The sequence below is a fragment of the Oncorhynchus kisutch genome, linkage group LG9, assembly GCF_002021735.2.
Source record: "Oncorhynchus kisutch isolate 150728-3 linkage group LG9, Okis_V2, whole genome shotgun sequence".
In the NCBI taxonomy this organism is placed as follows: Eukaryota; Metazoa; Chordata; class Actinopteri; order Salmoniformes; family Salmonidae; genus Oncorhynchus; species Oncorhynchus kisutch.
In genome coordinates, this window is record NC_034182.2 from 40317194 (window position 1) to 40337523 (window position 20330).

General features: G+C 40.0%; 1 protein-coding gene across 1 annotated transcript; it reads left to right on the forward strand.

Moving 5' to 3' along the window:
• Window positions 1–5606: 5606 nt before the first annotated feature.
• On the forward strand, window positions 5607–12960 carry cd68 (CD68 molecule). Its single transcript, XM_020491718.2, has 6 exons — window positions 5607–5926; window positions 7452–8005; window positions 8387–8503; window positions 9757–9826; window positions 10608–10793; window positions 11167–12960. The coding sequence occupies exons 1-6, from the start codon at window positions 5878–5880 to the stop codon at window positions 11307–11309; spliced, it is 1119 nt and encodes a 372-aa protein (XP_020347307.1). The 5' UTR covers window positions 5607–5877; the 3' UTR covers window positions 11310–12960.
• Window positions 12961–20330: the final 7370 nt, after the last annotated feature.

Here is a 20330-nt window from a genome sequence, read left to right on the forward strand (position 1 = left end):
GTTACATGCCAATCGAACAGTAATGCTAGTAATTGTTGCTCCGTTGCTGGAGAGTTTGCGGAGTATTCGTGATCAGCACATTTTTTTGGAGCTGCATATTTTTTTTATGGCAATCAAGGGCGCAACTTTGGTTTTAGAAGTGAGGGGATATAATATATACATATATTATTATTATTATTTTCCCCCGTTGGATAAACACTCCAAATAGCCTACCCGACCGCTCGGAGCCGTCCGCAAGGTCCTAAAGCACAACATTACCTAATTTTGTATCACATTCCAACGATATAACTGAGGGGGACAAAAATTATATTTCAGAATGTAGGGGGACATGTCCCCCCGTCCCCAGTGAAAGTCCCCAGTGAAAGTTGCGCCCCTGATGGAAATCCTCTCTCCCTACATTTTGACGTATGCGTTGCACCGGATACCATCTGTACAGCAAATCATCAATCTGTTCGCTAGCTCACCCAGCCTGTGTTGATTGACAGTTTGCTGGTCAAATCAGAGTGCCGAGAGTGCGTTTCACTCGCCAATCTGTAGCAATTATTTTTTTGCAAAGGCGCTGCTGCGGATACTGTCTCTGGTTGTGTGTAGAGTAATCCTGTAGACTCTTGTTCCACAAAATACGTGACAAAACATTACAAACACTGACAATTTCAAGTCATCAGTCTTAAATCAAAGTCGAGTTTTCAGACTCCAAGTCGAAGTCAAGTCTCGAGTTATTTTATTTTATATCAAGTCGAGTCTCAAATCATCAAATTCGTAATTTGAGTCAGTCCAGTCGGAGTCATGTGACTCGTCCACAACTGCTATTTTCAGCCCTTTCCTGGGTAGCTTCTCAAGAGTACTTTTAACTCGTTATTAGATTTTACTCCTTTGTTCCACCTGCAAAATAGTTATTCACTGGACTTTTCTGACATAATGCTTTTTAATGAGAGTTGTATAGAAAATGAGTGTGTGTGTGTGTGTGTGTGTGTGTGTGTGTGTCTGTCTGTCTGTCTGTCTGTCTGTCTGTCTGTCTGTCTGTCTGTCTGTCTGTCTGTCTGTCTGTCTGTCTGTCTGTCTGTCTGTCTGTCTGTCTGTCTGTCTGTCTGTCTGTGTGTGTGTGTGTAATAGTGAGTTCTGCCGAGGCACATTAAAACACTTGATATCATCGTGTGACCATTTTCAGCACACCCTGTGTGTTTTTATCACCTCTCTTCCTCATAACCTAGAGAACAAGATATACAAGTTCTGACAGGAAACAACAACAAGCTAAATCCCTCCCTCTCAATTCAATTCAAGGGGCTTTATTGGCATGGGAAACTTATGTTAACATTGGCAAAGCAAGTGAAATAGATAATACAACAAAGGTGAAATAAACAATTTAAAAAATCAACCAGTAAATATTACACTCACAAAAGTTTTAAAGGAATAGAGACATTTCAAATGTCATATTAGAGTTATGTACAGTGTTATAATGAGGGGAAATAGTTAAAGTACAAAAGGGGAAAATAGAGAAAAATATGGGTCGTATTTACAATGGTGTTTGTTATTCAATGGTTGCCCTTTTCTTGTGTCACACATCTTGCTGCTGTGATGGCACACTGTGGTATTTCACCCAATTGATATGGGAGTTTATCAAAATGTGATTCGTTTTCAAATTCTTTGTGGGTCTGTGTAATCTGAGGGAATTTATTTTTGTGTAAAATGGTCCAGTTTGTTCTGTTGTTTGGTAAATTCTTTCCAATGTGTCAAGTGATTAACTTTTTGTTTTCTCATGATTTGGTTGGGTCTAATTGTGTTGCTGTCCTGGGGCTCTGTGGGGTGTCTTTGTGTTTGTGAACAGAGCTCCAGGACCTGCTTTCTTAGGTTCATCTCTCTGTAGGTGATGGCTTTGTTATGGAAGGTTTGGGAATCACTTCCTTTTAGGTGGTTGTAGAATTTAACAGCTCTTTTCGGGATATTGATAATTCCAGGGTATTGGCCTAATTCTGCTCTGCATGCATTATTTGGTGTTTTACGTTGTACACAGAGGATTTTATTTTGCAGAATTCTGCATGCAGAGTCTTAATTTGGTGTTTGTCCCATTTTGTGAAGTCTTGGATGGCGAGTGGACCCCAGACCTCACAACAAGAAAGGGCAATAGGTTCTATAAACAATTCAAGTATTTTTAGCCAGATCTAAATTGGGATGTTTAATTTTATGTTCCTTTTGATGCTGTAGAAGACCCTTTTTGCCTTGTCTCTCAGATCGTTCACTGCTTTGTGGAAGTTACCTTTAGTGGTGCTGCTTAGGCCAAGGTAAGTATAGTTTTTTTGCTCTAGATTTATGGTGTCTAGATGGAATTTGAATTTGTGGTCCAGGCAACTGCACCTTTTGCAAACACCATTATTTTTTCATTACGGAGATTTACTGTCAGGGCCCAGGTCTGACACAATCTGTGCAGAAGATCTAGGTGCTGCTGTAGGCCCCCCTTGGTTGGGGACAGGCGCACCAGATCATCAGCAAACAGTAGACATTTGACTTCAGATTCTAGTTGGGTGAGGCCAGGTGCTGCAGACTGTCCTATTGCCCAATTGGTTGATGTACAGTGCATTGGGTAAGTATTCAGACCCCTTGACTTTTTTTCACATTTTGTTACGTTACAGCCTTATTCTGAAATGGATAAAATAGTTTTTCCCCTCATCAATCTACACACAATACCCAATAATGATAAAGCAAAAACAGGTTGAGAATTTTTTGCTAATGTTTTCAAAATAAAAAAACGGAAAAATCACATTTATATCCGTATTCAGACCCTGTAGTCAGTACTTTGAAGCACCTTTGGCAGTGAATACAGCCTCAAGTCTTCTTGGGTAAGATGCTAAAAGCTTGGCACACCTGTATTTGGGGAGTTTCTCCCATTCTTTTCTGCAGATCCTCTCAAGCTCTTTCAGGTTGGATGGGGAGCGTCGCTGCACAGCTATTTTCAGGTCTCTCCAGAGATGTTCGATGGGGTTCAAATCCGGGCTCTGGCTGGGCCACTCAAGAACATTCAGAGACTTGTCCCAAAGCCATTTCTGCTTTGTCTTGGCTGTGTGCTTAGGGTTGTTGTCCTGTTTGAATGTGAACTTTCTTCCCAGTCTGAGGTCCTGAGAATTTTGGAGCAGGTTTTCATTAAGGATCTATCTGTACTTTTCTCCGTTCATCTTTTCTTCGATCCTGACTAGTCTTCCAGTCCCTGCAGCTAAAAAACATCCCCACAGCATGATGCTGCCACCACCATGCATCACCGTAAGGATGGTGCCAGGTTTTCTCCAGACGTGACGCTTGGCATTCAGGCCAAAGAGTTTAATCTTGGTTTTATCAGATCATAGAATCTTGTTTCTCATGGTCTGAGAGTCCTTTAGGTGCTTTTTGGCAAACTCCAAGTGGGCTGTCATGTGCCTTTTACTCAGGAGTAGCTTCCGTCTGGCCATTGATTGGTGGAGTGCTGCAGAGATGGTTGTCCTTCTGGAAGCTACAGAGGGACTCTGGAGCTCAGTCAGAGTGACCGACAAAGCATGAGAAGACATTGACTTTGATTTGTTTCATTTGTTTGTCAATTAGGGTGTGCAGAGTGACAACGTGGTCTGTCATACGGTAATTTGGTAAAAAGCTCATTTGACATTTGCTTAGGATTTTCCAAAGGTTGCTGTTGACGCATATACAACTGTAGTCATTTGGGATAAAATTTGTCTCCACAATTGTGGATTGGGGTGATCAGTCCTTAGTTCCAAATATTGGGGAAGATGCCAGAGCTGAGGATGATGTTGAAGACTTTATGTATAGCGAATAGGATATTGTGGTCTGAATATTTTAGCATTTCATTTGGTGTACAATCAACACCACAGGCCTTTTTGTGTTGGAGGGTTTGTATTTGCAGTGTATTTGTAATGTATTTCAATGTATTGCAGAATTCAGTGGGTTCTGGAATCCAGTTTGTTCTGGAATCCAGTGGGTTCTAGTAGTCTTTAATAGCTGATTCTAAGATTGGTAATTGATCAAGTATATGTTTTTGATGTTTGTTCTTTGTTCTTTGTTCTTTGTTCTTTGTTCTTTGTTCTTTGTTATAGAGCCAAAAAGATTGGAGAATTTGTTTATCCATACATCTCTATTTCGGATAGATAACTCTTTGTGTCCTGGTTTGTTTAGTGTGTTCTATGGATTCTTCAATTACGTTGAGCTGATTTCTGAGGTGCTGTCCCTTTGTTTTTGACACAATAGTGTATTTATGTGTTGTTTAAGTGATTCACTTTAGTGAAGGCTCGGGTTTTCTGGGTTTTGGTTGGATTGTTTTCTCAATGTAACGATTCTCGTCCTCTTCTTCTGACGAGGAGTAGCAAGGATCGGACCAAAATGCAGCGTGGTATGTATCCATAATCATTTAATGAATACAAAATACAAAAGAATAAGAGAATCAAAATGAAAACCGAAACAGTCCCGAATGGTGCAAACACTGAAACGGAAAAATAAACACCCACAACTCAAAAGTGAAACCAGGCTACCTAAGTATGATTCCCAATCAGGGACAACGATTGACAGTTGCCTCTGATTGAGAACCATACCAGGCCGAACACAGAAAATCCCAAATTATAGAAAAAAGAACATAGACAACCCACCCAAGAAACTAAGGTCAGAACGTGACACTCAATTTCTTTCTTAGGTTTTTTGGATTCTTCATCAAACCGTTTGTCAATGTTTTTAATTTTCTTAGGTTGTCTGCTCTACATTTTTAGATTTGGTAGAGAAGTTGAAAGGTCAAATATACTATTTAGACTTTCTACTGCCAAGTTTACACCTTCACTATTACAGTGAAATGTTTTGTCCAGGAAGTTGTCTAACATGGATTTAATTTGTAGTTGCCTAATTGTTTTCTTGGTAGTTTTCTACACTACTCCCCCCCCTCTCTCTCTCTCTCTGTCTGTCTGTCTGTCTGTCTGTCTGTCTGTCTGTCTGTCTGTCTGTCTGTCTGTCTGTCTGTCTGTCTGTCTGTCTGTCTGTCTGTCTGTCTGTCTGTCTGTCTCTCTCTCTCTGTCTCTCTCTCTCTCTGTCTCTCTCACTGTGTGTGTGTGTGTGTGTGTGTGTGTGTGTGTGTGTGTGTGTGTGTGTGTGTGTGTGTGTGTGTGTGTGTGTGTGTGTGTGTGTGTGTGTGTGTCTGTGTGTGTGTGTGTGTGGTGTGTGTGTGCATGCCATTTAGAGGTGTGACTTATTTCCTGTTTTTTTTTGTCACATGATTTTGACCCCAGCAGCTGTAAAACTCAAGACCATTGCATGATCTGTGGTTGAGACTTTCCAAACCTAATGCCTATTGAAGTCCCCGAAATTATAGATTTGTTTCTGTCTAACATAATCTTCATCAAAACACGAGACAATGACAGTCTGTTCTTATCACAATTAAAATAATTAGGTATAATATTAGCCCAACTTTCGTTTTCTTACTTTCTGCTTCATATCCTATTCCTACTGTATCAGTTTGATCACTGCTATCTGGGATCATTGGGACGTCCCTCCCCTAACCCTAACCTTAAATGTAACCCCTATCCGAACCCTTACCATTTTACATTTCAACTTCAATTGGAGTAGGGACGTCCCATGGTTTCCGGTTAACACGGACCCCATCAGTTTATTGAGCAATATCTACCTCAACCTCAACGCTCGTGGTCTGACTGTGCAGTGACTGAGGAATAGTTCCAACTTCCTCGAACTTGTTAGTTTAGTTTCGTTTCCTTCGTATAACGCAGCTGCTGATCGACACATTTCTCCATTTTGCTGGAGTCGTTTGTCTGGCTAGCCTACATCTCCGGGATAAAGAATTTGGGTCAGACACATTGTAGGCTATTATATTAGTTTGAAAATTGAATAATAGAATCAGTCAAAATGAAGAAGGTACTTCTGTTCGTGTTTATACTCTGCGCTATTGTCTCAGGTAAGTTCCCCCTGATTTTCCTAAATAGAATAGATTTGTTGGTCACCCTGATTTTCCTAAGTAGAATAGATTTGTTGGTCAATCTGCTACTCATCTCAAACGGAATGTTTTCAGGTTAAAAAAACTAAAATATTCCTAAAAATGTAATGATATGGAGTTTAGATCATTTTGATGATGTAAGAAGGGATCCACTTATTTTTCTGTTTCAGAGGTTGAAAAAGCTTTCTTTTCTCTGATGTTAAATTCCCTGCAAATCAATAACCATGTGTTATTTCTGATCATTATATTACATAGCCTATTTATTTCCATATATTTTTTTCCCATATTCCATACCCCTAATCACGTTAACGGAGTAGTAGCCTATGTGTTTTGTTTTCCACGAGTTAGTTGAAGTATGGTCATGTGAGTTTCGATTTGTTGTCTAATAAATCATTATGAAATGTTCATTCTGATGAGCTTTTAAAATGTATTTTTTTTAATTCATTCTGATGATCGTTCTGTTACGGCCGCGTTAGGACCGAGCTTTCATAGAAGGTCAAACAAATAAAAATACAAAAAAAGACATTATATTTATATAATAATACATATGGGGGAGGGACAGAATTAGTTTTCATGCATTCTGGTATGATGTTAGCTAAATATTTATTCGTTTTTATCAACTTTATCGTTCACCTTTTATTATTTGATATGCTAAATATATACCACGTTCATGTTGTAGTTGGAACTCGGAAATGTCCGACTTGCTAGCTGGTTGAACGCGGCACGTGTTTAACTATACCCAGTTAGCAAGTCTGACATTTCCGAGTATCTAATAGTTCCGAATACAAAGCGAACGCGCTATATATTTAGCCAATTAAATAATAAAAGGTGAACGATAAAGTTGATTTAAACGAATGCATGTATGGCCAACATCATACCAGAATGCATGAATACTAATTCTGTCCCTGCCCCAAATGTATTATAGCACGTGAATGCGGCATTAAGTCGAGGTTGTTGTTGCAGTCTACACGGAAGGCATTGAAATTTTTATTCTGCACTTCCGGATAAATCCACACCAGGTTGCAGGTTTCATGTTTCAGACTACATGCTTAGAAAAAATGGTTCCAAAATGGTTACTCAGCTGTCCTCATGGTAGAACCCTTTTGGCTTTGAGATAGAACCCTCTGTGGAAAGGGTTCTACAAAGAACCCCAAAAGGTTCTACCTGCAACCAAAAGGGTGATACCTAGAACCAAAAAAGGTCATTCAAAGGGTTATCCTATGGGGACAGCTGAAGAACCTGTTTAGGTTCTAGAAAGCAAGATTTTTCAAAGATTGTAGTCACATGTATTTTAGGGCATGGTTCATGGACTAAAGCCAACACCTAATTCTCCAAATCAAGATTTGAAAAAGTTACTTCACCATTCATCCCGGTTTATGGAATCCTCAATTCAAATGATTTGATTTACATCCAATGATGATGCTGGAGAATATCTCATTAGCAAACAAGATTAAAGTTTAACTATTGGTTCTTTCTCCTCCTGAAGCTCTGGCATCTGCTCAAGAGGATACCAAAAGATCCAAACCGTCTGCAACTGTCTTCCCCCCCTTTGAGTTTGGTACCACGTCCAACACTTCCACTACCACAACCTCTACTACAACTACGACTGCATTACCCACCACAGAATCCCAGAATAATACCAGCACAGCAGCTCCTACTACAACACTTACACCCACTACGACTGCATCCAACAGCACCACAGCTGCCCCCACAACAACAAATGCCACCACAGCTGCCCTCACAACAGCCAATACCACCACAGCTGCCCCCACAACAGCCAATGCCACCACAGCTGCCCCCACAACAGCCAATGCCACCACAGCTGCCCCCACAACAGCCAATGCCACAACAGCCAATGCCACCACAGCTGCCCCCACAACAGCCAATGCCACCACAGCTGCCCCCACAACAGCCACTCCAAAACCGGAGCCCACCCCTCCTGCTAACCTGACCGTGGGAAACTACACTCTCAAGTCGGAGAAGGGTCTGTGTCTGATGGCCCAGCTGGCCCTGCAGATCAGAGTGGAAGACACTGGAAAGGTACAGCACCGTGTGAGCCTCATGACAAACACCAAGAACACATTGGCTGATTATTTTAACGGTCAAATTGGGGCCAACTAAGACTTACTGAAAGTGCGTTGCCCATGAGAGTGCATCATACGAGGCTTGCAAAACAGGGAAAAATTCCCTGTGTCACCAAAGTTATTACATGTTTATCACATGTATTGAGCCACTGAGTTACCAACTCTTTCAGTTGATGTTTTGTAGGTCCAGGATATTGTTTTTTGATATTTTTCATATTGACACGTGGTAGGCCATAAGCCACCTCTGTGTTTTAATCATCTGTTTCCTCAACATTACGTCATTGTGTGTCTATGACATGTGTACGTACAACTAATGTCATCTGTTCATTTTCTCCAGACAGGGGTATTCATCGTTCAACCAGTGCAGACACATGTTAAAGGGGGCTGTGACAAATCCACGGCCAACTTAACCCTCACGTTCTTGGAGGGCTTCATCACCTTCATGTTTAATAAGGTAAGAAAGGCTTCGATACTCCTATCATCACTACCCACTGAGAAAAAGAACAACCACCCCATGGGTATTATTCATTAGGCACCAAACAGAAGAAAAATGTACTGAAACAGAGAGAGACTACCTGAACTTGTCCAATAAGAATCGTTCATTTTTTTTTCGCTTTCTGTTGGAAAACTTCTTCTTCTTTTTGCTACTGTGATCCTTATTGAATATGACCCGAGTTTACAACATGTATAGAGATTAGCCTGCAGTTTGTTGACCATTTATTACATTCATGGAGATCTATAATGGTTAATCGAACACTGTTTGTAAAATGTTGAATAATGGTTATTTGTGTATGGGGAAACAAGACATGCATGAAAATGAGGTTATTCTACATGTGTTTTTTTTAATTTTTTTTAAGTATTGGATCAAAGGGCCAGGAGGTTTTCCTTGCATTGGGACCCTGACCTGGACAAACTCCGGGCCCTATATCTCTATATGCCACATATGTTCCCAAGTTATTCCTAGTCAGGTTCCTAGTCAGGTCACATGGTCCTGACCTTAGATAAAGCTCACCTTGTCACATCACTTTGACATCCTGTGTATCAAGCTCCACAGTAACTATCCTGGGCTGTATCAAAACCGTCCGTGATCGGGTGTCCCATAGGGCGGCACAAAATAAGCATTTCACTGTAAGGTCTACCTGTTGTATTCGGGCTCATGTGACAAATACAATTTGATTTGATTTGAATTGGCCCAGCATCATCCTGGTTAGGGGAGGGTTTGGCCGGTGTAGGCCGTCATTGTAAATAAGAATTTGTTCTTAAACTGACTTGCCTAGATTAAATAAAGGTTCAATAAAAAATGAATCTACACAGTTATAATCAATTGGTAAATTGTTTGACTGTGTTCAAAAGGGAACATTGGCTTGTAAAGGGGAAGTAGGGTGGTAGAAGACATATTTCTGCATCCTGTTAGGGAAACTCTAGCAACCTTGTGTGGAAAAAGTGATGAATTAGTGGACTGGGTTAGATTGCAACGTTGTAATTTCTCTTAGCTACTGTCTAGGGGTACTGTGAAATCATGATATTGTCATATTGTTTTAGCGTTGATGATACTAGGAGGGTCATAAAATATATTATGGTAGATTAAACATTGCTTTACTGCCATTGTGACGCAATACAAACCTTTTGATTAGGTGATTCCTTGTTTGTGCGTGTGCGTGTGTGCGTGTGTGTGAAAAAAATAAATCTTTCTCTTGTCTTTTTCAGAACACCACCCAAAACGCTGTCTATGTCGACACGGTTTCTTTCTCTCTTTCCTACCCGTTAATATCTGGAGGTAATGTTATATGCCGTCTGGGCACAGAGATTCTTATTCCAACCTGTCTGTCAGTGCAGTGGACCACACATTATAGAACGATGAACGTGTTAACCCCAGCCAGTGTTATTCATGCAGTAAATGTGTTCTCCACCAAATGTTCCTGTTTGTGGTTGACACTTTGGACTTTTTCATAGGCCCACATCAGTTGCTCGTTTGCATTGATATGTCAGTCTCTGGAAGAGATTGTGTAATATAAGGGTAAATATTAACACGGATTAACAACCAACCACCAACACATCTACAGATGTAGGATCTTCATTTGATCACTCTTTTTTAGTTACTGATCATTTTCCTGCATGCAGGAAAATGCAAACTTGTAGTGTATTTGAGTTTTAAAAGTGCTTCTACCGTTTGTAATTTCCACTTTGAAATTTCATACTTGATTTGCCCTCAAGAAAAATGTATCAACCCCATACAGAAAATGTCCATGAATTATAATCCACATAAGAATTCACATTTCCTGTTGCTGCAGGATTATTTTCCTGCTGAAGCAAACACGGGCTCAAATTAAGATCCTATATCTGTATATGTGTCTGCGTCATATGACTGAAACAAGGCCTTATCTTTGAATAGGGAATTTACAGTAGTGCACCTGTTCCCAGAATAAACAAACACCTTTTAATGCCATGTAGACTAACACATTTTAATGTTTTTTCACCAACACTTCCCTGTGGTCGGAGACAAAAAATGAGACATTTGTGATGGTGACGTTTGATTGGTGTTTGTTTTTATGCTGCAGACAACGGCAAAATGTCTCTACCCTACGTCGCCAAAAATGGGTCACTGGATCTCTTCCACGCTAAGGTTGGCCACTCCTACTCCTGCAAGAGCGAATCAGTTTTCATGGGAAAAGGGCTCTATCTGGACATCACCCAGGACAGGATACAGGCCTTCAACATCACCAAGGAGTGGGACTTCGGCACATGTATGTATCCCATTGCATTGCAATGTTGAACATACTAAACTTCAGGGCAAACCTGTTAAATGTCTTCTGACGTTTTGCATTGCCAGTATGCGTTTACAGGTTTTTAGATTACTACAAAACCAAAACAAACATGTTTCATCTGTTCGTATCATTGTTCCTCCCTGGTCCTCAGTGGTTGATTCACCAAACCGATTCAAACCAATACAGACAAATCAAACCAATCCAAACCAAATACTCTTAACAATTGATTAATAGCTTCAGTTGTCTAGATTAGATATCTAACACGCGCATAGTTAGTGAAATGCGAAAATGTCCCCCTGCAGATTCCATCCAGCCTTAGCTCTGACCCTAAACCCATTTCTCTGTGTTCCAGCTGACCCCTGCCCCGCCGACAGACCTGCTGACTACCGCGTGGCCATTGCTGTGGGGATTGTCCTCCTTATCCTCATCATCATCGTGGTGGTGGCCTATCTCCTGAGCAGGCGAAAAAGATCAGATGGCTACCAGTCCCTCTGAAGAGCCACTTTGGGGTCAAAGGGCGCACTGTATCAGCTCACAGTCTCAATACACCCACCATCGTGTTTTGTCACTTGCTGTTAACACTGCTGTAACCACAACTGTTCACACATCAACTAATTGTACCGCACACACACAAACTATCTAACTGTACCGCACACACACAAACTATCTAACTGTACCGCACACACACAAACTATCTAACTGTACCGCACACACACAAACTATCTAACTGTACCGCACACACACAAACTATCTAACTGTACCGCACACACACAAACTATCTAACTGTACCGCACACACACAAACTATCTAACTGTACCGCACACACACAAACTATCTAACTGTACCGCACACACACAAACTATCTATATGGATACGACGAGGGAATATTTCAGCGTTGTAGACCGGCAGTTTCATTTAAGTTGATTTGTACATTCATTAATTGAGGCGGATCATATGTATTGGATCAGATACTAGGTTTAAAATATACTGACTTTGAATATACTCACTCTGAACTCTTTGGCTGCTGAACATTTTAGATTGTGTCATTTGTGCTACTGGGATATCCGGTGCTACTGTGATATCCGGTGCTACTGTGATATCCGGTGCTACTGTGATATCCGGTGCTACTGTGATGTCCGGTGCTACTGTGATGTCCAGTGCTACTGTGATATCCGGTGCTACTGTGATATCCGGTGCTACTGTGATAGCCGGTGTTACTGTGATGTCCAGTGCTCGACAAACCATCAACTATTGTGTCTGTATTTGTTTTACCTTCTACGTCAGAAACTTTCAGTGCAGTATTTCACAATGTGCTTTCTACTATAGCTGGATTTTGAACCTATGCTGTCTTGTTTTTCTTTTCTTCTTCTTCTTAATTTCTTTGTGTTGTTTGCCCTCAACCCTTTAGAACGGCCTATTAGGCTATTTGATTTCCGAATCGTAATCTAGATGAGGTTAATCATGGGCCTTTAAAAAAAAAAAATGTATTCCACTCAGTTAATTAAAGGGAATGTTTCAGGTTTTAAATGTAAAGTTTTGTCCAAAAGGGAGGCATACTTTTGAATGTAAATCGCAATTAGTGTTTTCAATTTCTTGTCTATTTGTCTCAAGTGTTTTGTTGACCATTATTTGCTATTACACACTCTTTCCCTTGTGATGTGGTAATAATTTGGTATGTAAACATGTTTGAGAACATTTTATTAGTCGAATGTGACAACCATAAGTAATTGCAGGACCACTGAGTGTTTATCTTGTCAACTTTGACAGTGGTCAGATAGCTTGAGGTAGAAGTTGCCTTTAACCACAGATATAGAATCAGATGACCTAAACCGGCCAATCATAAGGAGGGAAAAAGGAATAAAAATATATGACTCTGGGGCAAATTGCATTGTAAGGGATTACATTTGGGATCAGAAAAGCACATTGAACAAGTTCTGACTCATCTAAACATAGGGAATATTACTGTTCTATGTTGCCACAGTTACAGGTTCCTAATGTTGATTATGGCCTCAATTACGTTTCTTTTAGTTTAATTTAGGAACCATTTATTTTGATTTGTTTACATGTTATTATGTGCCATGTATCATCTTGGAAAAAAAGGTTGAGAAATGAAAACATCCCAAATAAACTTGTATTAATGTGTAAATGTGGTTTTGGAGTTTATTTGGAGAATTGAATCTGGCAAAACACTAAAGATCCAAGTTGGGGAGTAACGGATTACATGTCAAATGCAAAGAAAACAGTCCCTGTAAATCTGTTCAATTACCAGATCAAATATTGTAATCAGATTCCAGATACTTTTGAAAAGATAGATTATTACTTCGATGATTACTTTTAAATTCAGAAAGGCTGTTTGAAAGAAAAATGATCTTTGACCCTTCTCTGTTTTCACAATGACATTCAAATCAGCATTGAAAAAAAGGCGCACGTTTAAATTTGTTCCACCTGAGGGGGTCTGACCACCAATCAGAGATCAATATGATGACACACCAAATGATGACCACTAATCAGAGACCACTATGATGACACACCAAATGATGACCACCAATCTGAGACCACTAGATGACACACCAAATGATGACCACCAATCTGAGACCACTATGTTGACACACCAAATGATGACTACCAATCAGAGACCACTATTGTGACATACCAAATTATGACCACCAGAGACCACTATGATGACACACCAAATGATGACCACCAATCAGAGACCACTATGTTGACACAACAAATGATGACCACCAATCTGAGACCACTATGTTGACACAACAAATGATGACCACCAATCAGAGACCACTATGTTGACACAACAAATGATGACCACCAATCAGAGACCACGATGATGACACACTAAATGATGACCACCAATCAGATACCACGATGATGACACAACAAATGTGTTTGATGGATTGTGGGAAAAGAGCAGGAATAGGCTTTTGTAGGCTACAGTACCAAGCTATGTCTTCCAATGGTGAGACTGCTGTCGGCATCCAAAGATTATCCATCTTGAATAAACGCTTGGAGGTAAGAATGACAGTAGTGGTGTTGTCTACGGCGATACGAATATCACCTATTATTGATATCTACATAGCGCATTGATGTGAATCACACTGCTGCTCTCTCATTTAGCTATTTGCGCCTTACGGATTGTGGTTGTTGTGGGTGGCTGTTCACAAATCTAAATGTGTATTTCAACCCAATAATGGTTGAATTCATAGAAGTTTAAGCTGCCTATCAAATCATTGTTTTTGAAACCAGTGGACAGCCAGTGAAAAATACGCTCTTGCAACAGTTGCGTAGTGTAGATCCCAGCCAATGGAACAACAGCTGTATAGTGTAGATCCCAGCCAATGGAACAACAGCTGCATAGTGTAGATCCCAGCCTATGGAATAACAGCTGCATAGTGCAGATCCCAGCCTATGGAATAACAGCTGCATAGTGTAGATCCCAGCCTATGGAACAACAGTTGCATAGTGCAGATCCCAGCCTATGGAATAACAGCTGCATAGTGTGGATCCCAGCCTATAGAATAACAGCTGTATAGTGCAGATCCCAGCCTATAGAATAACAGCTGTATAGTGTAGATCCCAGCCTATAGAATAACAGCTGTATAGTGCAGATCCCAGCCTATGGAATAACAGCTGTATAGTGTGGATCCCAGCCTATGGAATAACAGCTGTATAGTGTAGATCCCAGCCTATAGAATAACAGCTGCATAGTGTAGATCCCAGCCTATAGAATAACAGCTGTATAGTGTAGATCCCAGCCTATAGAATAACAGCTGTATAGTGTAGATCCCAGCCTATGGAATAACAGCTGTATAGTGTAGATCCCAGCCTATGGAATAACAGCTGTATAGTGTGGATCCCAGCCTATGGAATAACAGCTGTATAGTGTAGATCCCAGCCTATGGAATAACAGCTGTATAGTGTAGATCCCAGCCTATGGAATAACAGCTGTATAGTGTGGATCCCAGCCTATGGAATAACAGCTGTATAGTGTGGATCCCAGCCTATAGAATAACAGTTGCATAGTGTAGATCCCAGCCTATGGAATAACAGCTGTATAGTGTGGATCCCAGCCTATAGAATAACAGCTGTATAGTGCAGATCCCAGCCTATGGAATAACAGCTGTATAGTGTAGATCCCAGCCTATGGAATATACATGGGACTTTTATTGCTCAATCTAATTCATGCTGATATTTTTTTTAATCCATAGCCCTAATGGACATGCTCAAACTTGCACACCTTTGATAAACTTAAAGTGGCAATCTGTAGTTGCTACATCCATTTTTGGTAAAAGACCAAGTCTATATCATGGCAAGAAAAGCTCAAATGTGCAAAGAGAAACAACAATCCATCATTACATGAAGGTCAGTCAATTGGGAAATGTTCAAGAACTTTGAAAGTTTCTTCAAGTGCAGTCGCAAAAACCATCAAGCACTATGATGAAACTGGCTCTTTTGAGGAACGCCACAGGAATGGAAGACCCAGAGTTACCTCTGCTACAGAAGATACGTTCATTAGAGTTACCTGCCTCAGAAATTGCAGCCCAAATATATGCTTCACCGAGTTCAAGTAACAGACACCTCAACATCAATTGTTCAGAGGAGATTGTGTGAATCAGGCATTCATGGTCGAATTACTGCAAAGAAACCACTACCAAAGGACACCAATAATAAGAAGAGACTTGCTTGGGCCAAGAAACACGAGCAATGGATGTTAGACCGGTGGAAATTGGTTCTTTTGTCTGGAGTCCAAATTGGAGATTTTTGGTTCCAACCGCTGTGTCTTTGTGAGACGTGGTGTGGGTGAACAGATGATCAACGCATGTGTATTTCCCACCGTAAAGCACGAAGGAGGAGGTGTTATGGTGTGTGGGTCTTAGTGGGACTATCATTTATTTTTCAACAGGACAATGAGCCAACATACCTCCAGGTTGTGTAAGGGATATTTTACCAAGAAGGAGAGTGATGGAGTGCTGCATCAGATGACCTGGCCTTCACAATCCCCCGACCTCAACCAAATTGAGATGGTTTGGGGTGAGTCAGACCACAGAGTGAAGGAAAAGCAGCCAACAAGTGCTCAGCATATGTGGGAACTCCTTCAAGACTGTTGGAAAAGCATTGCAGGTGATGCCGGTTGAGAGAATACCAAGAGTGTGCAAAGCTGTCATCAAGGCAAACGGTGGCTATTTGAAGAATCTCTAATATAAAATCTATTTTGATTTGTTTAACACTTTTTTGGTTACTACATGATTCCATATGTATTATTTCATAGTTTTGATGTCGTCACTATTATTCTACAATGTAGAAAATAGTAAAAATAAAGAAAAACCCTTGAATGAGTAGGTGTTCTAAACCTTTTGACCGGCTGTGTCTTGAAGAATATAACTTCTAAATGCCTCATGATCTTAGTTCAACTCTCACACTTCACGAGAACCCAAAACATAAGCTTTTTTTCTCGCTTGTTTGTAAACATTGTAAATGTAAACAAACACTCTATAGCCTCACAACATGGTTAAAAACAATAATTGTGATATCATGGATGGTCAGTCCTTGCATCCATAGCTCTGTCTATTAATCTGAGAGTGGTTACATTTCTCCAGGCCCATCCTTCAGCTTTTTACCAAAACAGAGGCGGGGCAACCGTTTGGTTATTGTTTCATCTGTGGATTTGCCCTATAAACAGCTGCATATTACTATCAAGATATCTAAGAGTCACCAACACAAAGTTAAACAAAAGGTCTATAGCAAATGTAGCATATGGCATTCATTTTTCACATGTAAATAGCACTTCTCAGTAGTGCTCAAAGCATGCCATTCCAGGAGCGTAACATTTATCAACTCGAATCAACGAGCCCAATCAGTCCTCCATGACAACAAAATCATAAACAACAGAGCAAAGCTGGCTAATAATTCCTTAGTTAAGTAAAACTATTTGGCTACTCTATACTTCCATATTTCCAAGTCTTATTCTTGAAGGTCAAGGGGTATAACATTTATAGGAATGACTGGAATTCTGATAGACTTTGGATTTTAATGTAAAAATGTCATTTATTTCTATTATTATATGCAGTAGAAAGCGATGGGTTAGAGGAAGTCTACATAACCAACCCATAAAGTAAAATGTAACATCCATATAAGGTCAGCTATGAAAACTTTAACATTGATTTTATTCTGCAACAGATGTCGTTCAATTGGTCACATACATTTTTGTCTTCTTCTAATGCCTCTTAAAGGGGAAAGTAATCTAAAAGTAACTGAACGTAATCAGATTACGTTACTGAGTTTAGGTCATCCAAAAAATGTATTACAATTTTGGAGAGGTAACTGTAACAGATTACTTTTAGGAAGTAACCTACCCAACCCCTGCTAAAGATATACTGTAGGGGCTTTTAATTGAGTCATTCAAGTTATTTGGTATACATTAACTGTGGGAATGTCCTATTGTATGAACACTGATATAGTTATTGATGTTCATTGTATTCTGGACCACTGGCTGCCTGCGACCCCCCTCTTTCGAAGGCCCTCGGATGAATTTCCACCCTTTTTTTAACAAACTCTGCAAGGGTCTCAACCTATTGTTTTGAGTTTGAATAGTAGAAAACACAAGACGCAATTTCGAAATTCGGTTGTGCATCAGCAGTTTTTCTCTTGTTATGTTAATCACTGATAGTCAGTCAATTAGCCCATGTCAGCTAACATTTTTTAGATTTGCAAAGTTAGTTTAGCGGCCAGCTATCTAAACTTGTTATCTATTGCGGCCCCTCGTGATGAGTTCAGATTTGTTGTTGCCCATCCCACTATGTAGCCTATGACACAACACACAGATCAATACCATAGGGAAACCTGGTCTCAGCGAAAAACGTATTATATAAAAAAAAAATCCATAACACTCCATTTGGTTTGATATGTTACTTTAAGTTAGGTTACATTACATTGGCCTAACAATATAATAGCAGTTACACAATATAAAACGAATTGTAGGACTTATATTATCCTATTATCCTCTGGAACGACAGGAAGCTTAATGGTTAGAGTGTTGGGCCAGTAACCGAAAGGTTGCTAGATTGAATCCCCAAGCTGACAAGGTAAAAATCTGTCTTTCTGCCCCTGAAGGCAGTTAACTCACTGTTCCTAGGCTGTCATTGTAAATAAGAATTTGTCCTTAACTGACTTGCCTAGTTAAATAAAGGTTAAACATTTGTTTTCAATATGTCTTAATCCCACCAGTTTGGTTTAATCCATTTAGTATGATACATTACTTTCAACTGCTTTAGTATGATATGCTACATTAGGTTAGGTTACATTACATAAGGGTTAAGGTTAACGTCTACAGGATCGGCCCCCCCCCCCACGGGACAGTTAAGCTAACGTAGGCTAATGTGATTAGCATGAGGTTGTAAGCAACATGAACATTTCGCAGGACATATCTGATATGGGCAGAAAGCTTAAATTCTTGTTAATCTAACTGCACTGTCCAATTCAAGGTAGCTATTACAGTGAAATAATACAATGCTAATGTTTGAGGAGAGTGCACAATTATGAACTTGAAAATGTATTAATAAACTAATTAGTTACATTTGGGCAGTCTTGGTACAATATTTTGAACAGATATGCAATTGTTCATTGGATCAGTCTAAAACTTCAAACATAAACTGCTAAATTGCACCTGGGCTGGAATAATACATTATGGCCTTTCTCTTGCATTTCAAAGATGATGAATAAATAAGAAATAAAAAACATGTTTTTTTCATTGTATTATCTTTTACCAGATCTAATGTGTTGTATTCTCCTACATTAATTTCATATTTCCACAAACTTCAAAGCGTTTCCTTTCAAATGGTATCAAGAATTGGCATATCCTTGCTTCAGGTCCTGAGTTACAGGCAGTTAGATCTGGGTATGTCATTTTAGGCGAAAATTGAAGGGGAAAAAAGGGGGCGTATCCTTAATTAAGAGTTTTAAAGGTAGGGGGAAGAATTTACCTAACATGTTAAATAGTTGTAAAGTAGCTTAAGTTGTCCATGATGAGATTGAAACACTGCAACCAGAGGTGAAAGTAAGGCGGTACGGCGAAATAAATAGCAGGGGTACGCAGTACAGGTAAAACATGAGGCTTTTCGGTAATAATTCAAACAAAATGTCCAGAGAACTGTAGGCTATTACACCACTATTAACTCATTACCGCATGTCAGAGGCATGAACAAATCGGCTGGTACAGCCTACGCTTCAAAATGCGCTGTGGTTCAACGAGAACAACCAGCCATTTTGCCAAGATGTCTAACCGAGACGAGCGGGGACAACCAGTGGACGCATATATTCTGGCCTAATGACAATCGACGAATTTCATTCGATTTTTGGTTTTAACGGATGTCTCTTTCCATTCACGACTGTTATGAGGCTGGAAACGGGTTGTGAGGGGATGAACGTGTGCGGGCAGCCTAGTAAAGGAGTCCTTTGAGGCGATTGTTTGACAAGCACTTGCATACATCGGTCCCGTTCCGGGAATAAATCAATTCTACTTTTCCCCCTGGCACGCAACTTTTGGGTTGTTAGATGTTCGAGTTAATAAGTAGTTTGTGAAGTTGCTAAATGAGATAAAATGCTAAAGTTGTCAGTGATGAGATTCGTGTCATTCGCACTGCCATCCAACCCAACCAACCACCCTGCTTTAATTTTGACGTTAAGTAACCTATTGTCTCATGTGATCATCCTAAACATAACATATCATACTAAATGGAGTGGCGTGGATTTGAGTAAAATATTATATGTTTTGCTCTGAGACCATGCTGTGAAAACTGGTCTTTAAGTATTTCCACGACTGGCGAATCAATCCAGTTGTTTGCAGAAAGATCGGAAGTTGGCCTATTGTATGTTTAGCATTTCTTCATAGAAAGTATTTTGTTGGTCAAGGGTTTCTCGTAAGGTAACATAGTCCTCCTCAGATCATTGCTGGGTGACGACATAGTGATGATAGGAATGGAATACACTTTATCTCACTTGTGTCGCAGTCACACATACACACAGTAGCCTACCTTTATTTTACAGTATTATCTGGAGAAAAAAAGCAACACTGTAGTAAAGTCTGCAAAATCACTACAGTTTTTTACGTATAGTAAATACCACAGAATTCAATTTGTATACTTTTATTGTATTTATTTAACTAAACAAGTCAGATAAGAACAAATTCTTATTTACAATGATGGCCAACCCCGGACGACCCTGGACCAGGGGTCGCCCTACGGGACTCTAAATCACGGCCGGATGTGATACAGCCTGGATTCAAACCAGGGACTGTAGTGATGCCTCTTACACTGAGATGCAGTGCCTTAGAACACTGTGCCACTCAGGAGTATATACCCTAACCATTCCCCTCCCCATATTACAGTATATACCCTGACCATTCCCCTCCCACACATTACAGTATATACCCTGACCATTCCCCTCCCACACATTACATACCCTGACCACATATCTCAATATGTACAGTATATACCCTTACCATTC